Here is a 26571-nt window from a genome sequence, read left to right as displayed (position 1 = left end):
TATTCAGCCTTCGTCTCCAGACCACCTTGTGACTCTCTCAGAGTCCGTTCTAAAATAACGATTTATTATTTTATTTATTAACAGTCTCAGCATATTCTGTTGCGCTTTACAATAGGAGACAGGGATACAACAAAATGGGTATTTACAGACGGTCAAAGGTATGAGGGCCCTGCTCGCAAGCTTACAATCTATTTTTTTTTTTTTTTTCAATTAAGTTTTTATTGAAGTTTTAGTTGGACCACAAAACATAGAAAAACAATACAGACACACATAGGGAAAAAAACTACGATACATATGAATGATAAAATAAAATACAATACAATATAAAAAGAAAATAAAAAAACACAGTAAGGTAGATGTGCATAAATCACATGCGAAATATGTCAGGTATATCAGGTTAAAGCAATACATCGCTGTGTCTAATGGTGAACAATTCAGAAGCTGCTGAGCGAAGCCCCAAAAGCTGAGCAACCTGTTAAAATAAGGTTACATTAGGGAGAGTCGGACTTGTGGTACTGCCAAGCTATTAGGCTAGTTCAGCACTGATAGATTTGTATAGGTGCTGCGTCCGCATGAGTAACCTTGCTGTTCCCTGTATTCGGTCCATCTAAACCATTTAATGTGAATGGAAGACACCTTAGGGGAATAAGCTACATCTGAAAATGCTTATGTATTTTGTTTTCAATCATCTGTATACTAGGGAGATCTGAGGACTTCCATAGTTGGGCGATAGAGGCCTTAGCCGCTATCAAAATGTGGCCAAGGAGGTATCTGTCGCCAGCTGGTAACACCCGCAGGGCCGGATTATAATGGAGGCACAAGGGGTCAGTGCCCCTGGGCCCCCCACTAGCTAGGGGCCCCCTGTGGTTGGCATGTATTTAAAAAAAAAAGGTTTTGTGCATGGGAGTGGAGTAGTGCTGCAGATTCACCTATCTGCCAATGTGACAATGATTAATGGTGCTGAGCATCAGGAGCCAAGGCACACTGATTGCACAAGTGTGCAGTGCAGTACTGGGAGTTGTCTAAGTCCCATGACACTTTAAACCAGAGGGCAGAGGCTGAGAGGATTGTGCTGAGCTCTAATTGGTGAAGCTCATTACATGCCCATGGAGAACAGCAGCAGCAGCTTAGTCATGGGAGGGTTTTTAATCAAAGGCAGCACTAGGACTGTGAGGTCTCCTACAGAGTAAGGTGCAGAGGGACAAACACAGGCTTTTCATATGGTATGTATTTATGTGTATGTGTGTGTGTATATATGTGTATGTATATATATATATATATACAGTATATATATATATATATATATATATATATATGCAGTTACCCATTGACCAAGTTTATACTGCCTTTACTCTGTTTTGACAGTGTAATATTCTCCCATGCAGTGTGCGGCCAGTAATGACAAGTGCAAGGGGGCCCCCCTGGCTAAAGTACCCCGGGCCCCCCGAAGGCTTAATCTGGCACTGAACACCCCTGGGTAGTAGTGAAAGAGTGCGACTAGGGGGTTCATAGGGATGGATTGGTTGAGTACAATCTATTTATTGAAGATAGATTCCTGAACCCTAACGCTCCCCATCATTACTAGTATACCGACATCGAAATCCCGACTTCAAATGTCCGACAGTCGGGATCCTGTCTGACAGGGTCTATTCTCACTCCACGAACCCCATAATATTATTAATATTATTATTATTTTTTTATTTATATGGCGCCACAAGGGTTCCACAGCGCCTGACAATACATAGATGAGCTACAGATACAGGAAACCAGTGATTGACAGTACAAATACAAATTAGGAGAAGGACATGGTAAATGGTGTGTTGCAGCAGCGGACACTGACGCTATTTTAACAGTCGCAAAGATATACAGTATTCTGAAGCTGTGCACACACGGTGCAATATATAGCTGGCCATAGCGACCGTATGAGCTGAGCGACCGTATTGCCAGTGATTTGTTTGTGCTGCGGCGATAAATTGCCGAGTGCGCGCTCCCATGTTCAGCCCCCTAATGGTCACTGGTCGCAGGAGCTTGCTCCTGTGACCAGCTGTTTCTCTCTGCGGCTCCCCTGGCAGAGTCTCCTTTTCATCAGTGACCATCTCTGGCCGCTGATGAAAACGGGACATTGAGCAATATATTGCACCTTGTGTACACTGCTTTAGAGAAGTACATGAGGAGAGAGGGCCCTGCTCGTTAGAGCTTACAAACTATTTATTGAAGATAAATTCCTGAAACCTAACGCTCCCCATCATTACTAGTATACCAACATCGAACTCCCGACTAGGGACGGCCATCGTTGCAATTGCCAGCGATGGTTGCCATTGATGGCAATTCTGCAACTGGTCATCGATAGTGCTAAACTATGCAATGGCTGACCATCAATATTTTTACATATCGATGGTCAGCCATTGTGTTTGACGGGGGCGGGGCTTCACGGGTGTCGGGAGCGGAGCTATGCTCCGTGTCCCAGTACTTTGAAAAAAAAAAAAGCAAAACATAGTTTTGCTGTTCCATCGATGGAGGGAAACCATCTGGTTCTCCCCCATCGATAGCAAAGGTATTCTACATCAGCCATGAACCATCGAATCATCGATGGTCGATGGCCATCCCTACTCCTGACTGTCTGACAGTCGGGATCCTGACTGACAGGGTCTATTCTCACTCCACGACCATAGAGGGAAAACAAGGGGCTTCTTTGTGCTCACCCCCATGGCAGAGTACCGGCGGTTGGGATTGTGTTATCGGTATCCCGACTGTCGAGCCGTCATCCCACACCCCGGTACTACTTTTTGTCACAGGTTTGGACCAACTGTCATTGCCCCCAGGCTGGGACAGCCCTGATGAGCAGCAGTCCCTCAAAAGCCGTAGTTTTGCCGGTTAGGGTATACAGGGTCCACAGTGCCTAGGTCAACAGGTCGACAAGGACACAAGCAAACGGTTGACGTGGAAATAGTTGACCTATGATATGTCGACTTCGAAATGGTGGATGCATGAAAAGGCTGACATGGTTTTCTTTCTTATGTTTGTGTGTCAATTTGTATATAGCAACATTTCATTAGGGAAACACTTCACTGGCCATACTTCAGGCACTTTAGCGCCCTCAAGTCCACGTGGATGGCAAAATATAAAAAAGTCCAAAAAAAAAAGTAAAAAATAAAATAGGACAAAAAAGGTCAACCTTTTCGTTGAAAATTGTTATATCGACATTTTGCTCGTGTCGGCATTTTGTCTATGTCGACATTGTGCCTGTTGTGCTAATCGAGCACCGCTATACATCTACACGAGATGGAAAATGGCAGAGGCATTGTGGGTAAGACAGGGGTGCATTAAACATCCCAATTTCATTGCCTGATTTCCAGAACCGCTTCTTATCGAGCAACCACTGAATTCTCAGCGTTCCCTGTAATATCTCATTACTCCTGTACTGTAACTTTACACTTTGTTTCCACTTTTCAGGACATATAGGTCAAGACCCTGTAACCCCCCACCACCCCTCCCCATCCCCATCCTTAAAGCCCATACATCAAGAATCCTATTTACAGCAGTAATATGTATATTTAAAATTGTTCTGATAAATATGTGCGTGTCTAATTCCGGGAGATAACCGCGCAGACAGGCATGGCAGGAAACCCAGCATGTTAGATTACATTTAGCATTCAGAGTAAATGCAACAAGGGGTTGATTGACGGCAATCATTCCAGTGGGAAAGAAGAGATTGGAAGGAGCGATACGTAGCAGTGATTAAAGGGACGGCTGGCAAGAAACTGCATGAGCACAGTTACAGGGCCTGCTCTCACGAATGACTGGTTTAGAAATTCAGCGTGTTATGATTTATGCATGACTAGCAATGCAGGGGCGAGCCAACAGGGAATGCTTACACTCAGGTGGCTGATTGTGGGGGGGGCTTCCAAACATGGGATGTCTCATATAGCAATTCATAAGATAAATAAAATAATAGAAATGACAATTGAAAAACACTGAATATGGTCCAGATGTACTAAGTTTGAAAAGTGATAAAATGGAGATAATTGGCTGGTGGTTTACCACTCTCCATTTTATCGATTTTCAAGGCTTAGTACATCTCGCCCATTATATCCTGTGCTGAGCAACTTTCCCAATCTGACAATCAAACAAATTCGTTTATTTTTTTTTATAAGGCTGTACAATAGATGTTTCCTAGCACATTCCAGAAGTCCAGGTCCCATGGGCAGGGCCGGCGCTACCCGCTCAGCGAAGGATGCAAAGCAGGGAGGCGCCAGGCTACAGAGGCGCTGCTCCCCCCCTCTGCATCCCCGCTGTTGTGTGCTCTGAGTCTGCTCAGCTGTTCCTGCTGACTGCCACAGCCTGTCGGAACGGTAGGACAGGCAGCGGCGCCAGCAGCTACAAAATCCTCCCACCCACTGTACCTCATTGAAAAGCTCAAAGCAAGACGAAAGTGACAGCGGCTCCCGAAAAGGGGCGGAGCTACACTGAACATAGGGGTGGGGCTTACAACAAAATGGGTGGAGCTGCACGGGAGAAAGTTTCCTGTATGTCCCTGTCACAGCAGCGGCCATGCTATGTTAAAGTAATGCTGGCCACACATCAGACCAACTTTCTTCCAACCAGCCAACTAGTTGGTTGGTTGGACTGAAAATCTGGTACTGTATGGGGGCAAATGCCAATAAGCAATTTGCTCACAAACTCAGGAGAATGGGCAAAAACATTCAGTGAAATTGTTTAAATCAAATAGGTACAACTACAGTACATTGTCTGAGTGACAGTTGTTGTCCATTTTCCGATTTGGGAAACAAATGACTTAATTACAAATTACATTTGCTCCTATCCAGTACCAGGTTTTTATTCCATCCAACCAACTAGTTGGATGGTTGGAGGAAAGTTGGTCTGATGTGTGGCCAGCATTTAAGTGGAGGGACAATCAGTGAGACAACGTGTGTGTGTGTGTGTGTGTGTCATTATTCATGTAATGTAAGAAGCCCTGCTAATGGAAACATTATGCATGTAAAGTGTACTGCTACTGCGGGCACTATGGGGGTTATTTTGGTTGACTTGCAAGGCTGCAAATTTGCAGCCTTGGGAGTCCACCAAACCAACCTAGCGAATGCCGGGCCATTCCCACCTGGGGAGAAATCATTTGATGTCACGACCGTCGAACGATTTCTCCAGTGCTCGCAGATCAGAGACAACTCTATGGTGTCTCTGATCTCTGAGTGTCCTGTCTGGGAGCTGGGCGTTCCCATGGGCTGTGCCCCCCGCCGTCGCCACACGCCCACACTGCTATGTGTGAGCGGGATCGCGAATACGTAAATCGCTGTGCCCTCTCACACCCTGCATCTGCACATGCGCAGAAATTCTGTGTGAATGCACCCCCTATAAATAACCCCCTCTGTGTGTAAACGGGGCTGCTACTGCGGGCATTGTGTGTAAGAGGAGCTGCTACTGTGGCCATTGTGTGAAAGAGGAGCAACTACTGCAGGCATTATGTGTGTAAGAGGAGCTGCTACTGGAGGCATTATGTGTGTAAGAGGAGCTACTACTGCAGGCATTATGTGTGTAAGAGGAGCTACTACTGTGGCCATTGTGTGAAAGAGGAGCTACTACTGCAGGCATTATGTGTGTAAGAGGAGCTACTACTGCAGGCATTATGTGTGTAAGAGGAGCTACTACTGGAGGCATTATGTGTGTAAGAGGAGCTACTACTGCAGGCATTATGTGTGTAAGAGGAGCTGCTACTGCAGACATTATGTGTGTAAGAGGAGCTGCTACTGCAGGCATTATGTGTGTAAGAGGAGCTGCTACTGCAGGCATTATGTGTGTAAGAGGAGCTGCTACTGCAGGCATTATGTGTGTAAGAGGAGCTACTACTGCAGGCATTATGTGTGTAAGAGGAGCTACTACTGCAGGCATTATGTGTGTAAGAGGAGCTACTACTGCAGGCATTATGTGTGTAAGAGGAGCTGCTACTGGAGGCATTATGTGTGTAAGAGGAGCTACTACTGGAGGCATTATGTGTGTAAGAGGAGCTACTACTGGAGGCATTATGTGTGTAAGAGGAGCTGCTACTGTGGCCATTGTGTGAAAGAGGAGCTACTACTGCAGGCATTATGTGTGTAAGAGAAGCTGCTACTGGAGGCATTATGTGTGTAAGAGGAGCTACTACTAGAGGCATTTTGTGTGTAAGAGGAGCTGCTACTGTGGCCATTGTGTGAAAGAGGAGCTACTACTGGAGGCATTATGTGCATAACGGCAGTTTCTAGTATGGGCATTATGTGTATAGAAGGCGCTACTACTGCAGGCATTATTATATATTGAAAAAGCCCCCCTGTTAGGGGCGAAACGCGTTAGTGGGAGAATTTCCAGCCTGCCCAGTGCATAAAGCCTTGTGGAACCTGTACCTGCAAACTTACAAAACTAGCAGAAAAATTACGGCACCTGCACCGGCGATTTCCACCTGCCACCTCGCTGCATATTCCATCCAGCACATCTGAGAACTCCAATGATGCACCAGTGAACCCAGCGTCTGTGAGAGAGACGACACCGCCCATAACATCAATAGCGGCACGGGTCCGGAGGGAAAGAGCGGCAGCCAGCCACCTGGCCAGCTCCCCTCCACCGTTGCTCCGGAGGGACACTCAGATCTTCTAGCCAGCAGCGCACTGGGGCGCAGGTGAGAGACGCGCATTCAGCGTCTGCATACACACTTTCAATCCAGATTATAACCACAAACTGTGACTGCACTATAACTACTAAATTTAAAGTGGTACCAAAATATGGAGACAGGATTTGTTTCTTTTATTGTTCCTTTTTTTTGCAAATTATAGGGTGTAGTACAAACACCTGTTTTACTATAAAACGTATACGTTTATAATTCATCCAATTGCATTTTTATGTACTAATGTATATTGATATATGTCTTTAGGTGGCCACCTTGAAAGTATATGAATTTTTATACTATTTTTTATGTACAATTGTTTTTTCTTAAAATTAAAATACGATTTAATATATTCAGTAAAAATATAAAAAACACCCCCTTTGTGTAAGTGTATTCTTCCATGGTACTTGATATTTTTATTAGCGCAGCTCTCCACCCCTTTTCTGTTGTATACATTATTATATTTATAAGGGGCGTTACTACTGCAGGCATTATGTACATAAGGGACGCTGCTATTGCAGGCATTATTGTGTATATAATGAGTGCTACTATTGAGGTGTTATGTGTATAAGTGACACTACTACTGTTCGAATTATTTTGTTTACAAGGGACTCTACTACCTGTAGGCATGTGTAAAGGGCACTATTGTATATTATAATGTGGATAAGGGGCACTGTGGTGTAATAAGAATCAGGGGCACTACAAGTTGCGTAATGGGAATAAGATTGTGCTACCGTGTGGCGTAATTTGTAATGGGGATACTGTTGTGTCCACATCCATTTCTTATGAGACCACAACCTTTTTCAGAGCGTACCTCTGGTTTTCACTGTTTCTTTGTAAAGTATGGGAGGGCGCAAATTTATAGTTTGCAGGTGGGCGCCGAACACCCTAGCACCGGCCCTGCCCATGGGTGGGGAAAAAAAATGACAAAGAATATTTGTCTAATTAAATCTCGAAATAGATTGCACTTCCTTTCCTGTCACTCACCCGTTCTCATTGGCCGCACATGCTTTAATGAGAAACTATAAGTCTCCCAGACAGGAAGTCGTGCAAAAAATAAAAATAAAAATACAAGATGGAAGTCCATTGTGACAGTAGGGGGCACCAGATCAAGACAATGATGGCCAAGAACAGCTGGGAACCACTTGGCTTAGATTGGAACGTTATGTAAGGAACACACTGGAGAACTATGTCTGTCCATCCTGATCCTTCTGTGTCAACGTGGTCCTTCAACCACTTCCCAGTTTTCGATTCCACTTCATGGATTTACAACTGAACAGTGGGACAAACGCACAAATTCCACCAAGGAGTTAAACACTATATTATGCTGGGAGGGGTTGCAGCACAGTCTAAAATTCAAACAGGAGAGCCAAACCCACTGCCAGTGAGTCAGTTTGGAATGGCAGTTGGTGGCAGTTGCTGTACCTCCCTTATTTGAATTTTAAACTGCGCTGCAGCACCACCACTGGAGCTTCCCTTGCTCATAACTATTTGCAGCTACGCTAATTTCCACTGAACCCAGATAACAGGAGTAGGCCCATCAAAAGCGGAGAGACTGATGTTGGGTGTTATTAGCCGAAGTGTTGGGTATAGACATTACAAGGCGTGTCCATACGGTGGGAGCATGCCACCCTGGGCTACCGGTTCCCAGGATTGGATAAAATTCCCCAATATTGGCTTCCCTAGTAGCAGGCTTTCACCGCATGAAATGGTTCAGGGTGCGCACACAAATGGCGGCCCTAGGGAGGGAGTGGGGCTCTTATTATTGACTAGGTTTCCAGTGTAACTATAATTATGTCGGACTGGTCAGTAATTACCGTACAACCATTCCCTGCTGGAAGCAGGGCGCTATTCTTTAATCCCTCAGTAGGTGGACACAGGAGGGCAACGCTACATTACGGAAACACCCATAAAAGCAGGAGGATAAAAGACGACACCTGTACAAATTTCATTGAGATCTTTTCCTGTCATTACCAGAGGTCTTGGTTTGTGTTCTCTAGGCAAACCTCGTGCTAAGGGTCATTGCTTTCCACCACCCCCACTCTGCGACCAGGGAACTTAGCGTGTATTAGCGGTCCCACAAGGGACGCTGCCTCATGAAGCCGCTCTCAGAAGACCACAGAACAGAGTCTGTAACAGTGAATCTGTCTGAATGAACCGAGACTGAGAAAACGAAGAGATAAAATAACGGGGAGGTAGAACCCAGGACTTCTGGTGGAGCATTTGTCTGAGGTACTCAGGAGGAACGTTGGGTCTGGAACAAGTCAGGAGCCTGGTGATTGTTTCCTGATAGTTGGCAATCAATGGAATACCTAGAGCAGCTACACCTCTCTAAATGCTCCAGGAAATGTTATTAGGCCTGATCAGCAATCTGTGCTAATGTATAATTGGGTAATGGCCTGTCTGCACAAAGGCCTGGAGGAATACCGTACAACAGGACAGCTCTGTCTCATAGACGACACTCATTAGATGTCGTTAGCTGCATTGTGCTGGAACGAGGCCTGTGAAATGCCGACTACACCCAACTACACCCCATGAGGAAATGTCTCCGGAAAATATTCAAGGGAAATACAAAGGCGGGGCGTTACGGACAACGGGAAACGGTGTGGTGACCCCTAGCAACCGTTCATATATTCTGAAGTAGCTTTACTAAAATGATAAAGAGGTGATGTTGCCCATATCAACCAATATGAAATCAAACTTTAGAAAAAAAAATTATACAGTTGGCCAATTAAAATGCGGCACCAGCTGGGGAGCCAATCAGAGCTTGCGTATCGGCAACCGCTCTGATTGGCTTACAAGTTGGCGCCATATTTTAAAAGTCCGCCAGCGTCCGGAGGTGAAGAAGCCTGCACCCCAAGCAGAACCAGGCGGTAAGTTGGGGGGGGCAGGATGTAAATAAGGGGAGGGGCACAATTTTTAGTGGCAATCCTGTATGTATGTATGTATACATGGAGACCCCAGGGGAAGCAGTCACCCTAAACTCTAGCACTGGCTTTAATGCATACATGTGAATGCAGATAACCAGAGTAGTATTTAATTCCATGTATAAGCAAACTGTACTAACACAACAGTAATGACTCCAGAATTTTTTTTTTAAATGATTCTCTCCGCGCAAGATTGGAAAGAGACAACTCATTTATCCCATGCATGTGCCTAGAATCAGAGCACACACAGATTTGATTTAAAAGCTTCCTCCTGTCCCAATCAAAGGTCAAAACAATGAGTTATTAAAAGCACTTTCACTTCCTCTACTCCAAAGGACTGTCTAGCGCCTGGAGGCAGTAGGTTAAAAAAGCAATTTGTCTGCCCGCTGTCCTGTCTCTTCTCCCTCCGATCCCTTATCCACTTGCCTACTTCTTGTTTGGGGTTAGGAGATGTCAGGCCAAATGAGAGCCCTCCATGAGAAATGTCTTTTACTTCCCTGCACAGGCTTAGGGGGGGTGATAGGTTACGAAAACGTCTGATATTTTATTTATCCAATCTGGAGAGTACATAAACACTTGGCTACAGGAAGCTGCACATGTCTTCCTAGAGGAACGGCGGAGATCGCCAGCGCGGAGAGCGGTAGAGTCATCGCTTGTGCTACTGAGAACAGGGAAAGTATACAGGGCACTGGAGTCATTAAAAATAATAGATTACGGTAGGTTTATAATAAAGAAAAATATTACTCAAAATTTAAATGTCGTATGAATCATAATATATTCCATCTGCTCGGATTGTGACTTTGGTAGGTGATATACAGGACAGAGCAATAGGACTCAATAGAGATGTACTTACCATATTGATTAGCTGGGTGTGCACAATATCTTCCACAAGTACGGCGGTCTCGTGTAAAGGACGATAGGCATCGCCAAGGGAGAACCTGAGACACAGAGAATACAGAAATCAGCCACAAGTTCACAGCAATATAGGCGACGATATAAAACGTATAATTGGAGGTAAACTGTTAACTGCAATGTACTTCATTATTATTTTTTGGTATTTTTATTATTTATTTAAATGGTGCCACAAGGGATCTGCAGCACCCACTTACATAAACAAATAAGCAAAAAACAGTGGCTTCTGGTTCAATAGAGGACAAGTACCAGCATACCTCCCATTTTTTGTCCTGATGAAATAGGGACACTCTCGAAAAGGGGCGGAGCATATGCAAATGAGGGTGCGACTTATGCTAATTAGCCGCAACCTCATTTTCATATGAGAATAGACGCTGTGCGCATGCGCACACCGTCTATTCTACTAGATTGGGGGGTTTCCCAACTGCCACCCCCTGCAGCGGGACAATGCCTGCCGCGGGTGGGACAGCTGGACAGGACCCGAAAATCGGGACTGTCCCGCTGTAATCGTGACAGTTGGGAGGTATGTACCAGGTATATAACCATAGCTGCATTTAGCAGACGCCACTGACATAAGTAGCAGGGGGCAGAAACACGCAGGATTTGGTGCCATCAAAGATGGTTTAAGAGAAGGAAAAACACAGGAGGGCCCTGATACTTGCCACACATTGATCAATTTATTTATTATTTATTACCAGTTATTTATATAGCGCACACATATTCCTCAGCACTTTACAGAGAATATTTGAACATTCACATCCGTCCCTGTCCCAGTGGAGCTTACAATCTATATTCCGTACCACATGTACACGCACACTAAGACATTCTAGGGTTAATTTTGTTAGGAGCCAGATAACCTACCAGTATATTTTTGGAATGTGGGAGGAAACCGGAGTACCCGGAGGAAACCCACGCAAGTACAGGGAGAATATACAAACTCTACACAGTTAGGGCCATGGAGGGAATGGAACCCATGACCTCAGCGCTGTGTGGTACTAATGCTAACCATTACACCATCCATACTGTCCGATAAAATTTACCGAGCTTTGCTTTTCTACAATTTAAAAAAACATTTCTGATTATTAAAAAACAATAAAAAAATAAATAAATAAACGGTTTAAACAAATTAACATTGAACACCAGGCAGCACCAAACACGTACATTTTACAATTTATCTCTCTCTCTCTCTCTCATACACACACAGAAAGAACAATAGAAATATTAAATAAACACATGTATAAAATAATTAAAGCTAATAAGTAATGAGGACAAGTGAAGGTGTTGCCCACAACAATGAATCAGATTAATTTACCCATATTAACCACATTTTGGTCTCTCTTTGTCAGAAGAAGCCTGTAGAGCAGCGGGTTTTTTTAAACCACCTTGCCGGGGCACACAGTTCTCAAGTGTGCCGCAGAAGACAAGCGATTCATTTTTAACTCTAAATTCTATGACACTATGACATGTAGGGGCTAAAAGATTTTTTTTTTCTGTGGGGACCAGTATCTTGTGTGATTTTCCCCATGGGCAACTGATGGTGTGCCATACTAATTTTTAAAATCTTGTAGGTTGTGCTATGAGTTGAAAAAGTTTGAAAATCACTGTCGTAGAGGTATCCTCAGGCAGGGACCCAGACTGGGCTATGATGTCATTGGGTCCCACCACCAGTGCGGCACAATACTGCGAATCATGGGTCAGGGAGCAAGGTCTGTGGTTAAATGTTGCATTATTTAGCCCCACCTTGCAACTGCGTGAATTAATTCTGCCTTGATTGCTAGAAAAGTACAAATTCTAATCATACGCCATGCAATAAAGACAATTTGCCAGGCTATGTACAACGCAGAATCTAGTTGCGCTTTTTGAACTTTGAATTTTTGAATGTAACCCCCTTTCCTCCCCCCCGCCCATAGTCTCTGTGCAGAAAGAGCGGACAGCTTGGCGGTGGTGACCCATTATCTGAAGTGTCACGTCAGCTGAATGTAGCACTTATCTTTCCCACACTTCAGCTTCCAGCTCTCCCCTACACACACACACACACACTGCTCTTCTAGACATCAGCGCGGTGGTTTTACGTAGAAAGTGGTGAAAAAAGCTCACGTAAGCCCGGCCACAAACACTTCCTCCCCTCTCTCGCAGAACACGCACTGACTCATTTCATGTTAACACTATTTACGCAACGCCTATGATCCTCATTAACACCCAACATCAGGACTTTTTCTAAATATTCTAACAAAAATGAGTCATGCAGGCCACTTGGTGTCATTAGTCCCGATATTACCTAAAGGATGATCTCATCCGTTTGTTGGTAGCAACCTGACCAACTCACTGCACCTTTTTTTTATTTTTGAATTTGAAGACGGCTCTGCAGCTTACCGGGTAATATAATACAAACAATGGCACCTCTACTCTACACAAACCGATCTCAGTTCTGGTAACCAAACGTCAACTGATCTTCACCCAATCCCTTGGCTTGGTTGGTGATGACAGCAAATGAGCGGTATATTTAGTAATTTTATAACCATACAGATACAATTGGTTTTGCATGGTTTAAGGACTGACACAATAAAAAAAAAAATTCTAACGCATAGTAGCAAAGATGCAGACTGGGCAATTTACCCAACACCATACATAAATATAACTGGACAGAGCCAACACGGACATACACAGCCCACAGTGGTTTCAATCTGAAGTCGCGCAGAACAATGGGGTTTATTCTAGTTCATTCTTTCTGACAAAATCCTTCTTAGATGGACAAAACCATGTGCACTGCATGGGGGCAGATGTAACATGTGCATAGAGAATTAGATTTGGGTGAGTTATTTTGTTTCTGTGCAGGGAAAATACTGACTGCATGATTTTACACTTCAATATAGATCTCACTTTGCAGAAAAACCCCACCCAAATCTAATTCTCTCTGCACAAGTTACATCTGCCCCACCCGCAGTGCACATGGTTTTGTCCATCTAAGAAGGATTTTGTCAGAAAGAATGGACTAGAATAACCCCCAATGTATTGTAGTGAGCTTAATTTGTAATATTAAAAAAATGATCAATGACACGCCACAGGAAACGCGTTGGTAAGGGGTATGTAACCAGTTCAGACCGCTTTGTGTTTCCCTGCAGTGACAGAGCAGTGACAAGAATCGGTATATCTATCAGAATGAACTTAGGTCTACAGTCATTAGGTCGACCCCACTAGGTCGACTGGCAGGAAGGTCGACCTGATTTAAGGTCGACATGGGCCAAGGTCGACATGACTTAAGGTCGAATTTGCATAAAGGTCGACATGAGGAAGGTCGACTGGTCATAAGGTCGACATGGGTTTTTCGCTGTTTTTTTATCTGAATGTCGACACAGTCGGCAATGAGAATCGGACCCTCGCATCGCTCGCAATGCATCGGGCACGGTGGCTCGCTTCGCTCGCCACAGCTTTAATAACCTCCTCCACGCCCTAGTGGATGGTAGGGCATGAAATACCGCCTGTCGGCACATGTCGGCTCAAAAAACAGTGAAAAACCCCATGTCGACCTTATGACCAGTCGGCCTTCCTCATGTCGACCTTTATGCAAATTCAACCTTAAGTCATGTCGACCTTGGCCCATGTCGACCTTAAGTCAGGTCGACCTTCCTGCCAGTCGACCTAGTGGGGTCGACCTAATGACTGAAGACCTAAGTTCATTCTTATAGATGACCGCTTCCCGAGCAGACACAGACTGCAGTCAATGTTCCCTCTAATTTTACGAAGGCTGTGTGCAGTAAAAGATTTTGGCTGTGCAACTTTGGAAGGAAATTTAAATTTTTGTGCGTCACTTATATATAACTGGAAAATGACGTTCAGCATTTGTGTTAACTTTACTTCAAAATGATATTAAACATTTAAACATTCAAAACACAGCACACAATGTAGTTAATGGGTGAAACACACAATAATTGAGTCCACAACTGCAAAAAGGGACCACTGCTGCTTTGTGCGCTCTGTTGTAATGTCTGTGCGCACGCTCGTCGAGTTGTGTGCGCGCGCACGAGCGCACAGCTTAGAGGGAACACTGACTGCAGTGACCCCCAGACAGGGAAGAGGAACTGCACAGGGTTTAAACAATGCAGGGTGCTACAATGAACACAATCATGGAAAGTGATTACTAACAACGTCACGCCAATCTCTGCTGTTCAAAACCACAAGCAAACTCAGGAATTAAACGACAAGATAATAATGAACGATCCGACTTAAAATGCTTTTACTTTAACTTTCACACAGTTGCCGAAACCAGATCTGGTATCTGCAATGCTTTATTGTGGCTTTTCACGTCACAAAAAGGAAATGCAACAGTTTTATTGTATAAAATTGTGGTTCTACTTAAATAGTAATTATTCAGCATTGTCTTTCTATGTATAGTCAGAGAATTCACATACTGACTAATAAGACAGACAGAATGCTGGGTACTAATACTGTACAGGTTGAGTATCCCTTATCCAAAATGCTATTTATTTATTTTATGATTATTTATTTATTTTACAGTGTCTTATATATCGCAGCAGATTCCGTTACAGTGTCTTATATAGCGCAGCAGATTCCGTTACAGTGTCTTATATAGCGCGGCAGATTCCGTTACAGTGTCTTATATAGCGCGGTAGATTCCGTTACAGCGTCTTATATAGTGCGGTAGATTCCGTTACAGTGCCTTATATAGCGTAGCAGATTCCGTTACAGTGTCTTATATAGCGCAGCAGATTCCGTTACAGTGTCTTATATAGCGCAGCATATTCCGTTACAGGGTCTTATATAGCGCAGCAGATTCCGTTACAGTGCCTTCTATAGCGCAGCAGATTCTGTTACAGTGTCTTATATAGCGCAGCAGATTCCGTTACAGTGTCTTATATAGCGCAGCAGATTCCGTTACAGTATCTTATATAGCGCAGCAGATTCCGTTACAGCGTCTTATATAGCGCGGTAGATTCCGTTACAGTGCCTTATATAGCGTAGCAGATTCCGTTACAGTGTCTTATATAGCGCAGCAGATTCCGTTACAGTGTCTTATATAGCGCAGCATATTCCGTTACAGTGTCTTATATAGCGCGGTAGATTCCGTTACAGTGTCTTATATAGCGCAGCAGATTCCGTTACAGTGTCTTATATAGCGCGGTAGATTCCGTTACAGCGTCTTATATAGCGCAGCAGATTCCGTTACAGTGTCTTATATAGCGCAGCAGATTCCGTTACAGTGTCTTATATAGCGCGGTAGATTCCGTTACAGCGTCTTATATAGCGCAGCAGATTCCGTTACAGCGCCTTATATAGCGTAGCAGATTCCGTTACAGCGTCTTATATAGCGCAGCAGATTCCGTTACAGCGTCTTATATAGCGCAGCAGATTCCGTTACAGAGTCTTATATAGCGCAGCAGATTCCGTTACAGCGTCTTATATAGCGCAGCAGATTCCATTACAGCGTCTTATATAGCGCAGCAGATTCCGTTACAGTGTCTTATATAGCGCAGCAGATTCCATTACAGCGTCTTATATAGCGCAGCAGATTCCGTTACAGTTTCTTATATAGCGCAGCAGATTCCGTTACAGTGTCTTATATAGCGCGGTAGATTCCGTTACAGTGTCTTATATAGCGCAGCATATTCCGTTACAGTGTCTTATATAGCGCAGCAGATTCCGTTACAGTGTCTTATATAGCGCAGCAGATTCCGTTACAGTGTCTTATATAGCGCAGCAGATTCCGTTACAGTGTCTTATATAGCACAGCAGATTCCGTTACAGTGTCTTATATAGCGCGGTAGATTCCGTTACAGTGTCTTATATAGTGCAGCAGATTCTGTTACAGTGTCTTATATAGCGCAGCAGATTCTGTTACAGTGTCTTATATAGCGCAGCAGATTCCGTTACAGTGTCTTATATAGTGCAGCAGATTTCGTTACAGTGTCTTATATAACGCAGCAGATTCCGTTACAGTGTCTTATATAGCGCAGCAGATTCCGTTACAGTGTCTTATATAGCGCAGCAGATTCCGTTACAGTGTCTTATATAGTGCAGCAGATTCTGTTACAGTGTCTTATATAGCGCAGCAGATTCTGTTACAGTGTCTTATATAGCGCAGCAGATTCCGTTACAGTGTCTTATATAGTGCAGCAGATTTCGTTACAGTGTGTTACATAGCGCAGCAGATTCCGTTACAGTGTCTTATATAGCGCAGCAGATTCCGTTACAGTGTCTTATATAGCGCAGCAGATTCCGTCACAGCGTCTTATATAGTGCAGCAGATTCCGTTACAGTGTCTTATATAGCACAGCAGATTCCGTTACAGCGTCTTATATAGCGCGGTAGATTTCGTTACAGTGTCTTATATAGCGCAGCAGATTCCGTTACAGTGCCTTATATAGCGTAGCAGATTCCGTTACAGTGTCTTATATAGCGCAGCAGATTCCGTTACAGTGTCTTATATAGCGCGGTAGATTCCGTTACAGTGTCTTATATAGCGCGGCAGATTTCGTTACAGTGTCTTATATAGCGCAGCAGATTCCGTTACAGTGTCTTATATAGCGCAGCAGATTCCATTACAGTGTCTTATATAGCGCAGCAGATTCCGTTACAGTGTCTTATATAGTGCAGCAGATTCCGTTACAGTGTCTTATATAGCACAGCAGATTCCGTTACAGCGTCTTATATAGCGCGGTAGATTTCGTTACAGTGTCTTATATAGCGCAGCCGATTCCATTACAGTGTCTTATATAGCACAGCAGATTCCGTTACAGTGTCTTATATAGCGCAGCAGTTTCCGTTACAGTGTCTTATATAGCGCAGCAGATTCCGTTACAGTGTCTTATATAGCGCAGCAGATTCCATTACAGTGTCTTATATAGCGCAGCAGATTCCGCGCAGATTCCATTACAGTGTCTTATATAGCGCAGCAGATTCCGTTACAGTGTCTTATATAGCGCAGAAGTTTCCGTTACAGTGTCTTATATAGCGCAGCAGATTCCGTTACAGTGTCTTATATAGCGCAGCAGATTCCATTACAGTGTCTTATATAGCGCAGCAGATTCCGTTACAGTGTCTTATATAGCGCAGCAGTTTCCGTTACAGTGTCTTATATAGCGCAGCAGATTCCGTTACAGTGTCTGATATAGCGCAGCAGATTCCGTTACAGTGTCTTATATAGCGCAGCAGATTCCGTTACAGTGTCTTATATAGCGCAGCAAATTCCGTTACAGTGTCTTATATAGCGCAGCAGATTCTGTTACAGTGTCTTATATAGCGCAGCAGATTCCGTTACAGTGTCTTATATAGCGCAGCAGATTCCGTTACAGTGTCTTATATAGCGCAGCAGATTCCACAAGAGTTTCTTATATAGCGCAGCAGATTCCGTTACAGTGTCTTATATAGTGCAGCAGAATCCGTTACAGTGTCTTATATAGCGCAGCAGAATCCGTTAGTGTCTTATATAGCGCAGCAGATTCCGTTACAGTGTCTTATATAGCGCAGCAGATTCCGTTACAGTGTCTTATATAGCGCAGTAGATTCTGTTACAGTGTCTTATATAGCGCAGCAGATTCCGTTACAGTGTCTTATATAGCGCAGCAGATTCCATTACAGTGTCTTATATAGCGCAGCAGATTCCGTTACAGTGTCTTATATAGCGCAGCAGATTCCGTTACAGTGTCTTATATAGCGCAGCAGATTCCGTTACAGGTTCTTATATAGTGCAGAAGATTCCATTACAGCTTCTTATATAGCACAGCAGATTCTGTTACAGTGACTGATATAGCGCAGCAGATTCCGTTACAGCGTCTTATATAGCGCAGCAGATTCCGTTAGTGTCTTATATAGCGCAGCAGATTCCGTTACAGTGTCTTATATAGCGCAGCAGATTCCGTTAGTGTCTTATATAGCGCAGCAAATTCCGTTACAGTGTCTTATATAGCGCAGCAGATTCTGTTACAGTGTCTTATATAGCGCAGCAGATTCCGTTACAGTGTCTTATATAGCGCAGCAGATTCCGTTACAGTGTCTTATATAGCACAGCAGATTCCACAAGAGTTTCTTATATAGCGCAGCAGATTCCGTTACAGTGTCTTATATAGCGCAGCAGAATCCGTTACAGTGTCTTATATAGCGCAGCAGAATCCGTTAGTGTCTTATATAGCGCAGCAGATTCCGTTACAGTGTCTTATATAGCGCAGCAGATTCCGTTACAGTGTCTTATATAGCGCAGCAGATTCTGTTACAGTGTCTTATATAGCACAGCAGATTCCGTTACAGCGTCTTATATAGCGCGGTAGATTTCGTTACAGTGTCTTATATAGCGCAGCAGATTCCATTACAGTGTCTTATATAGTGCAGCAGATTCCGTTACAGTGTCTTATATAGCGCAGCAGTTTCCGTTACAGTGTCTTATATAGCGCAGCAGATTCCGTTACAGTGTCTTTTATAGCGCAGCAGATTCCATTACAGTGTCTTATATAGCGCAGCAGATTCCGTTACAGTGTCTTATATAGCGCAGCAGTTTCCGTTACAGTGTCTTATATAGCGCAGCAGATTCCGTTACAGTGTCTGATATAGCGCAGCAGATTCCGTTACAGTGTCTTATATAGCGCAGCAGATTCCGTTACAGTGTCTTATATAGCGCAGCAAATTCCGTTACAGTGTCTTATATAGCGCAGCAGATTCTGTTACAGTGTCTTATATAGCGCAGCAGATTCCGTTACAGTATCTTATATAGCGCAGCAGATTCCGTTACAGTGTCTTATATAGCACAGCAGATTCCACAAGAGTTTCTTATATAGCGCAGCAGATTCCGTTACAGTGTCTTATATAGCGCAGCAGAATCCGTTACAGTGTCTTATATAGCGCAGCAGAATCCGTTAGTGTCTTATATAGCGCAGCAGATTCCGTTACAGTGTCTTATATAGCGCAGCAGATTCCGTTACAGTGTCTTATATAGCGCAGCAGATTCTGTTACAGTGTCTTATATAGCGCAGCAGATTCCGTTACAGTGTCTTATATAGCGCAGCAGATTCCATTACAGTGTCTTATATAGCGCAGCAGATTCCGTTACAGTGTCTTATATAGCGCAGCAGATTCCGTTACAGTGTCTTATATAGCGCAGCAGATTCCGTTACAGGTTCTTATATAGTGCAGAAGATTCCGTTACAGCTTCTTATATAGCACAGCAGATTCCGTTACAGTGACTGATATAGCGCAGCAGATTCCGTTACAGCGTCTTATATAGCGCAGCAGATTCCGTTAGTGTCTTATATAGCACAGCAGATTCCGTTACAGTGTCTTATATAGCGCAGCAGATTCCGTTAGTGTCTTATATAGCGAAGCAGATTCCGTTAGTGTCTTATATAGCGCAGCAGATTCCTTTGCAGATTCTTATATAGCGCAGAAGATTCCGTTACAGCTTCTTATATAGCACAGCAGATTCCGTTACAGTGACTGATATAGCGCAGCAGATTCCGTTACAGCGTCTTATATAGCGCAGCAGATTCCGTTAGTGTCTTATATAGCGCAGCAGATTCCGTTACAGTGTCTTATATAGCGCAGCAGATTCCGTTAGTGTCTTATATAGCGAAGCAGATTCCGTTACAGTGTCTGATATAGAGCAGCAGATTCTGTTACAGTGTGTTATATAGCGCAGCAGATTCCGTTACAGTGTGTTATATAGCGCAGCAGATTCCATTACAGTGTCTTATATAGCGCAGCAGATTCCGTTACAGTGTCTTATATAGAGCAGCAGATTCCGTTACAGTGTCTTATATAGCGCAGCAGATTCTGTTACAGTGTCTTATATAACGCAGCAGATTCCGTTACAATGTCTTATATAGCGCAGCAGATTCCGTTACAGTGTCTTATATAGCGCAGCAGATTCCATTATTGTCTTATATAGTGCAGCAGATTCTGTTACAGTGTCTTATATAGCGCAGCAGATTCCGTTACAGTTTCTTATATAGCGCAGCAGATTCCGTTACAGTTTCTTATATAGCGCAGTAGATTCCGTTACAGCGTCTTATATAGCGCAGTAGATTCCGTTACAGCGTCTTATATAGCGCAGCAGATTCCGTTATTGTCTTATATAGTGCAGCAGATTCCGTTACAGTTTCTTATATAGCGCAGCAGATTCCATTACAGTGTCTTATATAGCGCAGCAGATTCCGTTACAGTGACTTATATAGCGCAGCAGATTCCGTTACAGTGTCTTATATAGCGCAGCAGATTCCGTTACATGTCTTATATAGCGCAGCAGATTCCGTTACAGCGTCTTATATAGCGCAGCAGATTCCGTTACAGTGTCTTATATAGCGCAGCAGATTCCGTTACAGTTTCTTATATAGCGCAGCAGATTCCGTTACAGTTTCTTATATAGCGTAGCAGATTCCGTTGCGCTTTACAATAGTAGACAGTGATAAAACCAACTGGGTAACAACAGACAGACTTGGAGGTAGGAGGGCCCTGCTGCAAGCTTACATACTATAGGGATATAGGAGGGAAACACAAGGACAGGCACCAGTAATTGCAGAGCAGTCCCACCAAGTTACAAGTCCAGAAGGGAAGCTATATAATACATAAGTGCCTCAGAGGGTTATGTGTGCGGTGTATAAATATGATAGGCTTGCCTGAAGAGGTGAGTTTTCAGGGTTCGCTTGGAAGTTTGGAGGTTAGCGGAGAGTCTTATTGTGCGTGGAAGGGCATTTCCATAGGGTGGGAGCAGCCCGATGAAAGTCCTGTAATAGTGAATGGGAGCTAGTGATCCGTGCAGAAGAGAGACGCAGAATGCATTGCGTGGGACCGGGGATGCCGCTGAAGATTAATCCGATGGTCGCGGTGGATGCCAGGGAACATAGTGGACGTCTGGGGACCGCCAGGGACCAGGTGGGTATGTAAAAAATTTTTTTTACGAAATCACGAACAATCCCAATGTCCCAAGCATTTCGGATAAGGGATACTCAGCCTGTTTTGCTTTTATAAAAAAAAACTAAAAAAAAAATCTAAAACAAAAAGTACCTTCTGGAAACTATGTTTTTTGGGAATCATTTGGATAACAGAGATCAGATAAGGAATACTCAATCTGTAATCAGTTTACAAGACACCAAAACACACCTCCCCCCAATTCTATATTAGCTACCGAGGCCCACACTGTGTGTGGGGGGGGGGGGGGGGGGGGGTGGTACACCCTGGCGGGGGGGCCTTACCACCACCTTTTAACCAGTTTAATCAAATTAAACCTTGTTAAAACAAGTTAAAAATTCTAAAAGAGAATATCAATAAATGTCCATAAGTGTTTATCACTGACAAACGCATTTTGTGACATCACAAAACGTCATAATGCATTTAATAGCACTACTCTGTACCATAAACCAATAATACAGATACACAACAGCATCACAGATTATTTGTTCATGTTTCCTTCTCTGGGTCACTGTCAAATAGGATTTTCTGTAACGTGTACTAAATGAAATCAGGCTGCAAGTTAGGGTTATAGATGCTGTTTGGGGCTTGATATGATTTAGGAGTCCTGACTCACAGCCGATACACTGACCAATCAGAGGAAATGCAGGGGCTGTGTGTAGTGTAGCAGAGATGCTCCTGAGGATGTACGTTTGTATTACAGCCAGTGTGCAGGAAATCCTCAGTGTGGCGTTCGTTCCATGTCACATTTCTAGGAGCATTTGTCACTGTGCGGGGAGAGCGGGACAGGCAAACAGGACGCTGCTTATTATACCCTACATAGAGGGGGTTCCAGATATCGCAATAAATCGACAGTAACCGACGTCAGCTTACAGATGACAGGATCGTCAACACATGGCAATAATGTAGCAAGTCTCATGCGGATAAATAGTATTTTACAAAGGCATTACACATACCAGGGTGTGGATCGTAGCGTCGACAGGAATTAGGTTGACCCCAAAAAATATCGACACGCACAAAACACTCATAAAATGACAACCCGGGCATGGTCAACACCTGAAAAAGGTCAACATGCCTTTTTCGTGGGGTTTTGTGGTGTCAATTTGTAGATTAGAGCAGATGAACCCCCAATTAGTGTACCTCTTCACTCACCATGCTTCAGGCCACTTACCCGTTCTCAGTAGCAGCTCAAGTGGATGGTTAGATATGGAAAAGTAAAAAAAAAAAAAAAAACACACATGAAAAACCCATGACAACTTTTTTTTATATGTGTTGACAAAGACCAAGTCAACATTTCAATTGTGTTGAACTATTCTCCATGTTGACCTAATGCCTGCCGGCCATTAGACCGGATCCCCTTGTTGCTCTAGAACAGAGGTATTAAGCAGAAGCTACAGTAGTTCTCCACACATCCACTGTGCAGCATGATGGAGGAACGTCATTGGTCTAGAGCAGGAGTGGCCAAACCTGTCCTCAAGATCTACCAATGGTGCATGTTTTCCAGGCAACCTGTGGATCTATAGTAGGAATGATGCAGCATGTTTGAAAATGTGACCGTTAGTAATGACTACAGCTGTGCACCAGATAGGTGGTCTGGAAAACGTGGACCATTGGTAGATCTCGAGGACCGGTTTGGCCAGCCCTGGTCTAGATGTTCTCCTTTCCATGAGGGAGATGAGGTTGATGACTGTCTGCTCCAGAATAGCATTACTCATGAGAGTGCAGCTCAACAAATCTCCAGGAACCAATAACACGACGGACACATCACCATGTGCGAGACTGCAGCCTGTCCAAACCCCTGATTAATTGCTACGCCACATTCCCATAAAGTTGCCGTCTTCTCTCTCTGTAGACCACACACACATGAGGAGATAATGGGACAGTATGGCTATACATAAAACGAGTGGTATTGTCCTCTCTTGGGTAACAGAGAAGAGTAAGCTGTAGGTGACAACAACTGCGCCGGGAATCCACATTACCCCTAGAGAATAGAGACCATATAAGAAAACGGTGGCGGGTGTCAATATACAGTAGATGAAGCCTAGAGAGCCAGCCAAGACCTCCAGATGTACTGTATATGGTCATAATGAGAGACCCTTTTTCTAGAGGTGGACATCAACCTTGTACCAGTGGTTTAAAGAACCTTCACTGATCATTGAGAAACATTGCAAAATCCATACTAAAATTTACCTCTATGACTCTTATTGAGACACACAATGAGATGCTGGACAAGGGCAACTGTCAATGCAAGATAGAGGAGGTAGAGGAAATCAGCTGGCCTGTCAGTACAGGTTGAGTATCCCGTATCCGAGTATCCGTTATCCGAATTATTCCGAAAACCATACATTCCAGAAAGTGAATAAAAAATATTTTTTTTGCTAAAAACTCACTGGGGACATTTGTAACAGCACTACTGGTGACATGATATGTAACTGGCACTATATATGTGCAAGAAAATTATTGCTTGGCATTCTAATTCAATATCTGAGATAGTACACAAATTTTGTTTCATGTTTTAAAACCTTGTTTTTTGAACAAATTAAATATATTTGTGTGTATTTTATGTGGTAATAAAATATATTTGTGTGTATTTTATGTGTTTATACAGCATACATACAAGATACTTCAAAATACATAATTGAAATATAAAAATATTCCGAAATACGGAATAATCCGTTATCCAAAATTCTCCTTGTCCCGAGCATTTTGGATACGGGATACTCAACCTGTATAAGGGCACTGGGCTATTAATCTGGAATTCAATTTGAGCGACAACAAGTGGAGGCGCAGTTGGAAGGGTCCAATGGCACCCTGAACTTAAATATAAGTTAAAGTGCATGCAACCGCCTGCTAAGTCCTTGATTGTTCTATCTGAACAAGTTACATTTTTTTTTAACAATGGGTCATCAGTTCGGGATGTTTCTATGCATTTTACCTTCCTTTTCAGTGAGTTTTGGCGTGTTCTCCAAAACCTTGAAACACTAGATTTACTGACTCGAACATCAGTAACCTCCCAGCCATTGTCTGTTATTTAAAAGCCCCCCCCTCCCATGAAAAAAAACAAATAACAGCTTCCATTTTCCATGTAAGCGATACATATTTATATACATTTTCCTGTAACGTATCCACTTAGCGGAAAGTTGCTATAATCAAAAACCGCCAAAACTCTTGAATACGGTTCTACGGTAGATCGCCGAGGACCTGCTGCATTCTGGATTCCGTCACTTCAGTGAAGAACGTATTCCACTCTAGAGTATGTTTTTATCAACATTGTTAGGAGCCGTAAACATTAATGATTTGTACACATCAACTTGGCTTCCAACGAGAAGTTAAATAATGTTCTCCAGTTGTGTAATAGGTTCCATTCGCTCATTCACAAGGGCTGGGTGGGTGGGGGTTCAGCTTTGATCAGGAAGAGCACGAGACAATTCTCCTCTGAGAAAATCTCAACTGGACACTGATCACTCATTTTCCTTTCTGATGAGGAGACGCACAAGACTCCTCGCAGACCCAACAAAGTGCTCCATTGAGGACGACAACCCCAGGCAGCAGGGGAAATTAATTTAAAGTCAACATGAAAAGACAGAAGTTGCAAGAGAAAGGCTTTTGTGTGTACACATGGAGGGTGTCGCTAAGCATACGAGGGAGACGTCAGGCAATATGGCAGAAGCAGCGCGGGAGGTCCCTCGTATAAACATCTTGATGATTACCAATACAGTATGCACTTTTAATATCTCTCAGAAGCCATTTTTCAATTTAACTAATTAAACACAGGCTGGCAATTTAGTGCAATCTTGCTTTGCATCGCAGCTGTATTCGTTTGAAGGGAACATTCTCATCTAACCTCTAATGCACCAGAGAATAGTACAGTGCCAGAGTATTACTGTATAGGCCTTCAGTCATCCGTATACAGGCTCCATGGGCCAAGGTACAGAACCCATACTGTACCTCTACAAGGTACAGTATCCTCTACAGAAGGCATGTCCAAACTGTGGCCCTCCAGCTGTTGTGAAACTACAAGTCCCATCATGCCTTGTCACAGTATTGCTACTAGGGAATGCTAAAACGATAGCAAAGCATGCTGGGATGTGTAGTTTCACAACAGCTGGAGGGCCACAGGTTGGACATGCCTGAACTACAGATTAATCGGCACTTGGATGGGAACTGTGTATTGAACCTCTGTGTATTGAACCTCTATTGAACTGTGTTTGGAACCAGATTTGTCCCCGGCTGGTTCTGGGTGTTTGTGCAGCAGTTTCCTGTATAATATATTGGGAGAGCACCTCTGTCACTTCTTAAAGCCCTGTACATGGGATTGGTACTAAAGGGGGGGGGACATTGATAGACCCCCCCCCCCCCCCTTGAAGCTAATAAATATTAGCTTCAACTGATACCACGGGATGGGTTGTACTGCTGGCCGGAATTGGACATTTTTTAATGGGGCAATCACAAAACCATGCCTTGTAAGTTATTGCCTCTTTATAAAAAAAAAAACATCTAATGTGGGGTACACACCAGGACGATTTGGCCCAAAATGAGCCAATTTAGATACAATCTCGACAGATTGTATGTAAATCGGACGTGTTTTGGGCCATTTCGCTGCTGTTTTGATGCGATCTCGATCCGATGCGCGGCCCCGCGGGTCTTTAGGTCTTTTCTGAGAACCTACCTGCAGCAGGTAGGATCAAAGAAACGACCATTGTAGTGGGTGCGGGTCGCGATCACATTAGGTGCCTTTTCTGTGCGGGTCGGCGGCTCCGTCAGCTCGTGAGCGGGTCGTACGTTCCTGTGACGGAGCAGCATCGTACTGGTGTGTACCCAGTATTAGATCAGCCAGCATCCCTCACTGCCGCGGGAATACTGTATGGCAGTATTACATCCCGCCGCTAATGTCCAATGGGGGCAGGGGGCTGTCCAATGGGAACGGCCAGTGTTTCCTGGGCGTGCCCAGAAAAACACTGGGCGTCCCCATGAGAATGCAGGCGTGTCGAAGCCTGCAAGAGATGGGCTGTTGATGTCACATGATGTCCGCGCCTGCCTCAAATTCCGAGTCAAATAAAAATCAGTTTACATTGAGTTTTAGGTACTTGTTTCCTAGCACGGCGCCAGTCGGTCCCATCGCATAACCATTAGTTAAGGTATGCGATGGGACTTGATATTAGGGTTTTAAGA

At 43.8% G+C, this 26571-nt stretch overlaps 1 protein-coding gene across 3 annotated transcripts in view; it reads right to left on the bottom strand.

The window, feature by feature from the left end:
- Window positions 1-26571, bottom strand: part of SUPT3H (SPT3 homolog, SAGA and STAGA complex component) — a 357423-nt gene that overhangs the window by 181023 nt on the left and 149829 nt on the right. For all 3 annotated transcript variants that reach the window (XM_083178691.1, XM_083178692.1, XM_083178693.1), the window contains one exon: window positions 10430-10514. In XM_083178691.1, coding sequence (XP_083034817.1) covers window positions 10430-10514 — 85 coding nt within the window. The remainder of the gene's footprint in view (window positions 1-10429; window positions 10515-26571) is intronic.

The sequence above is a fragment of the Crinia signifera genome, chromosome 3 (assembly GCF_055691185.1).
Source record: "Crinia signifera chromosome 3, ASM5569118v1, whole genome shotgun sequence".
In the NCBI taxonomy this organism is placed as follows: domain Eukaryota; kingdom Metazoa; phylum Chordata; class Amphibia; order Anura; family Myobatrachidae; genus Crinia; species Crinia signifera.
The sequence above is the reverse complement of the archived record's forward strand: the minus strand, read 5'-3'. Positions and strand labels throughout refer to the sequence as shown.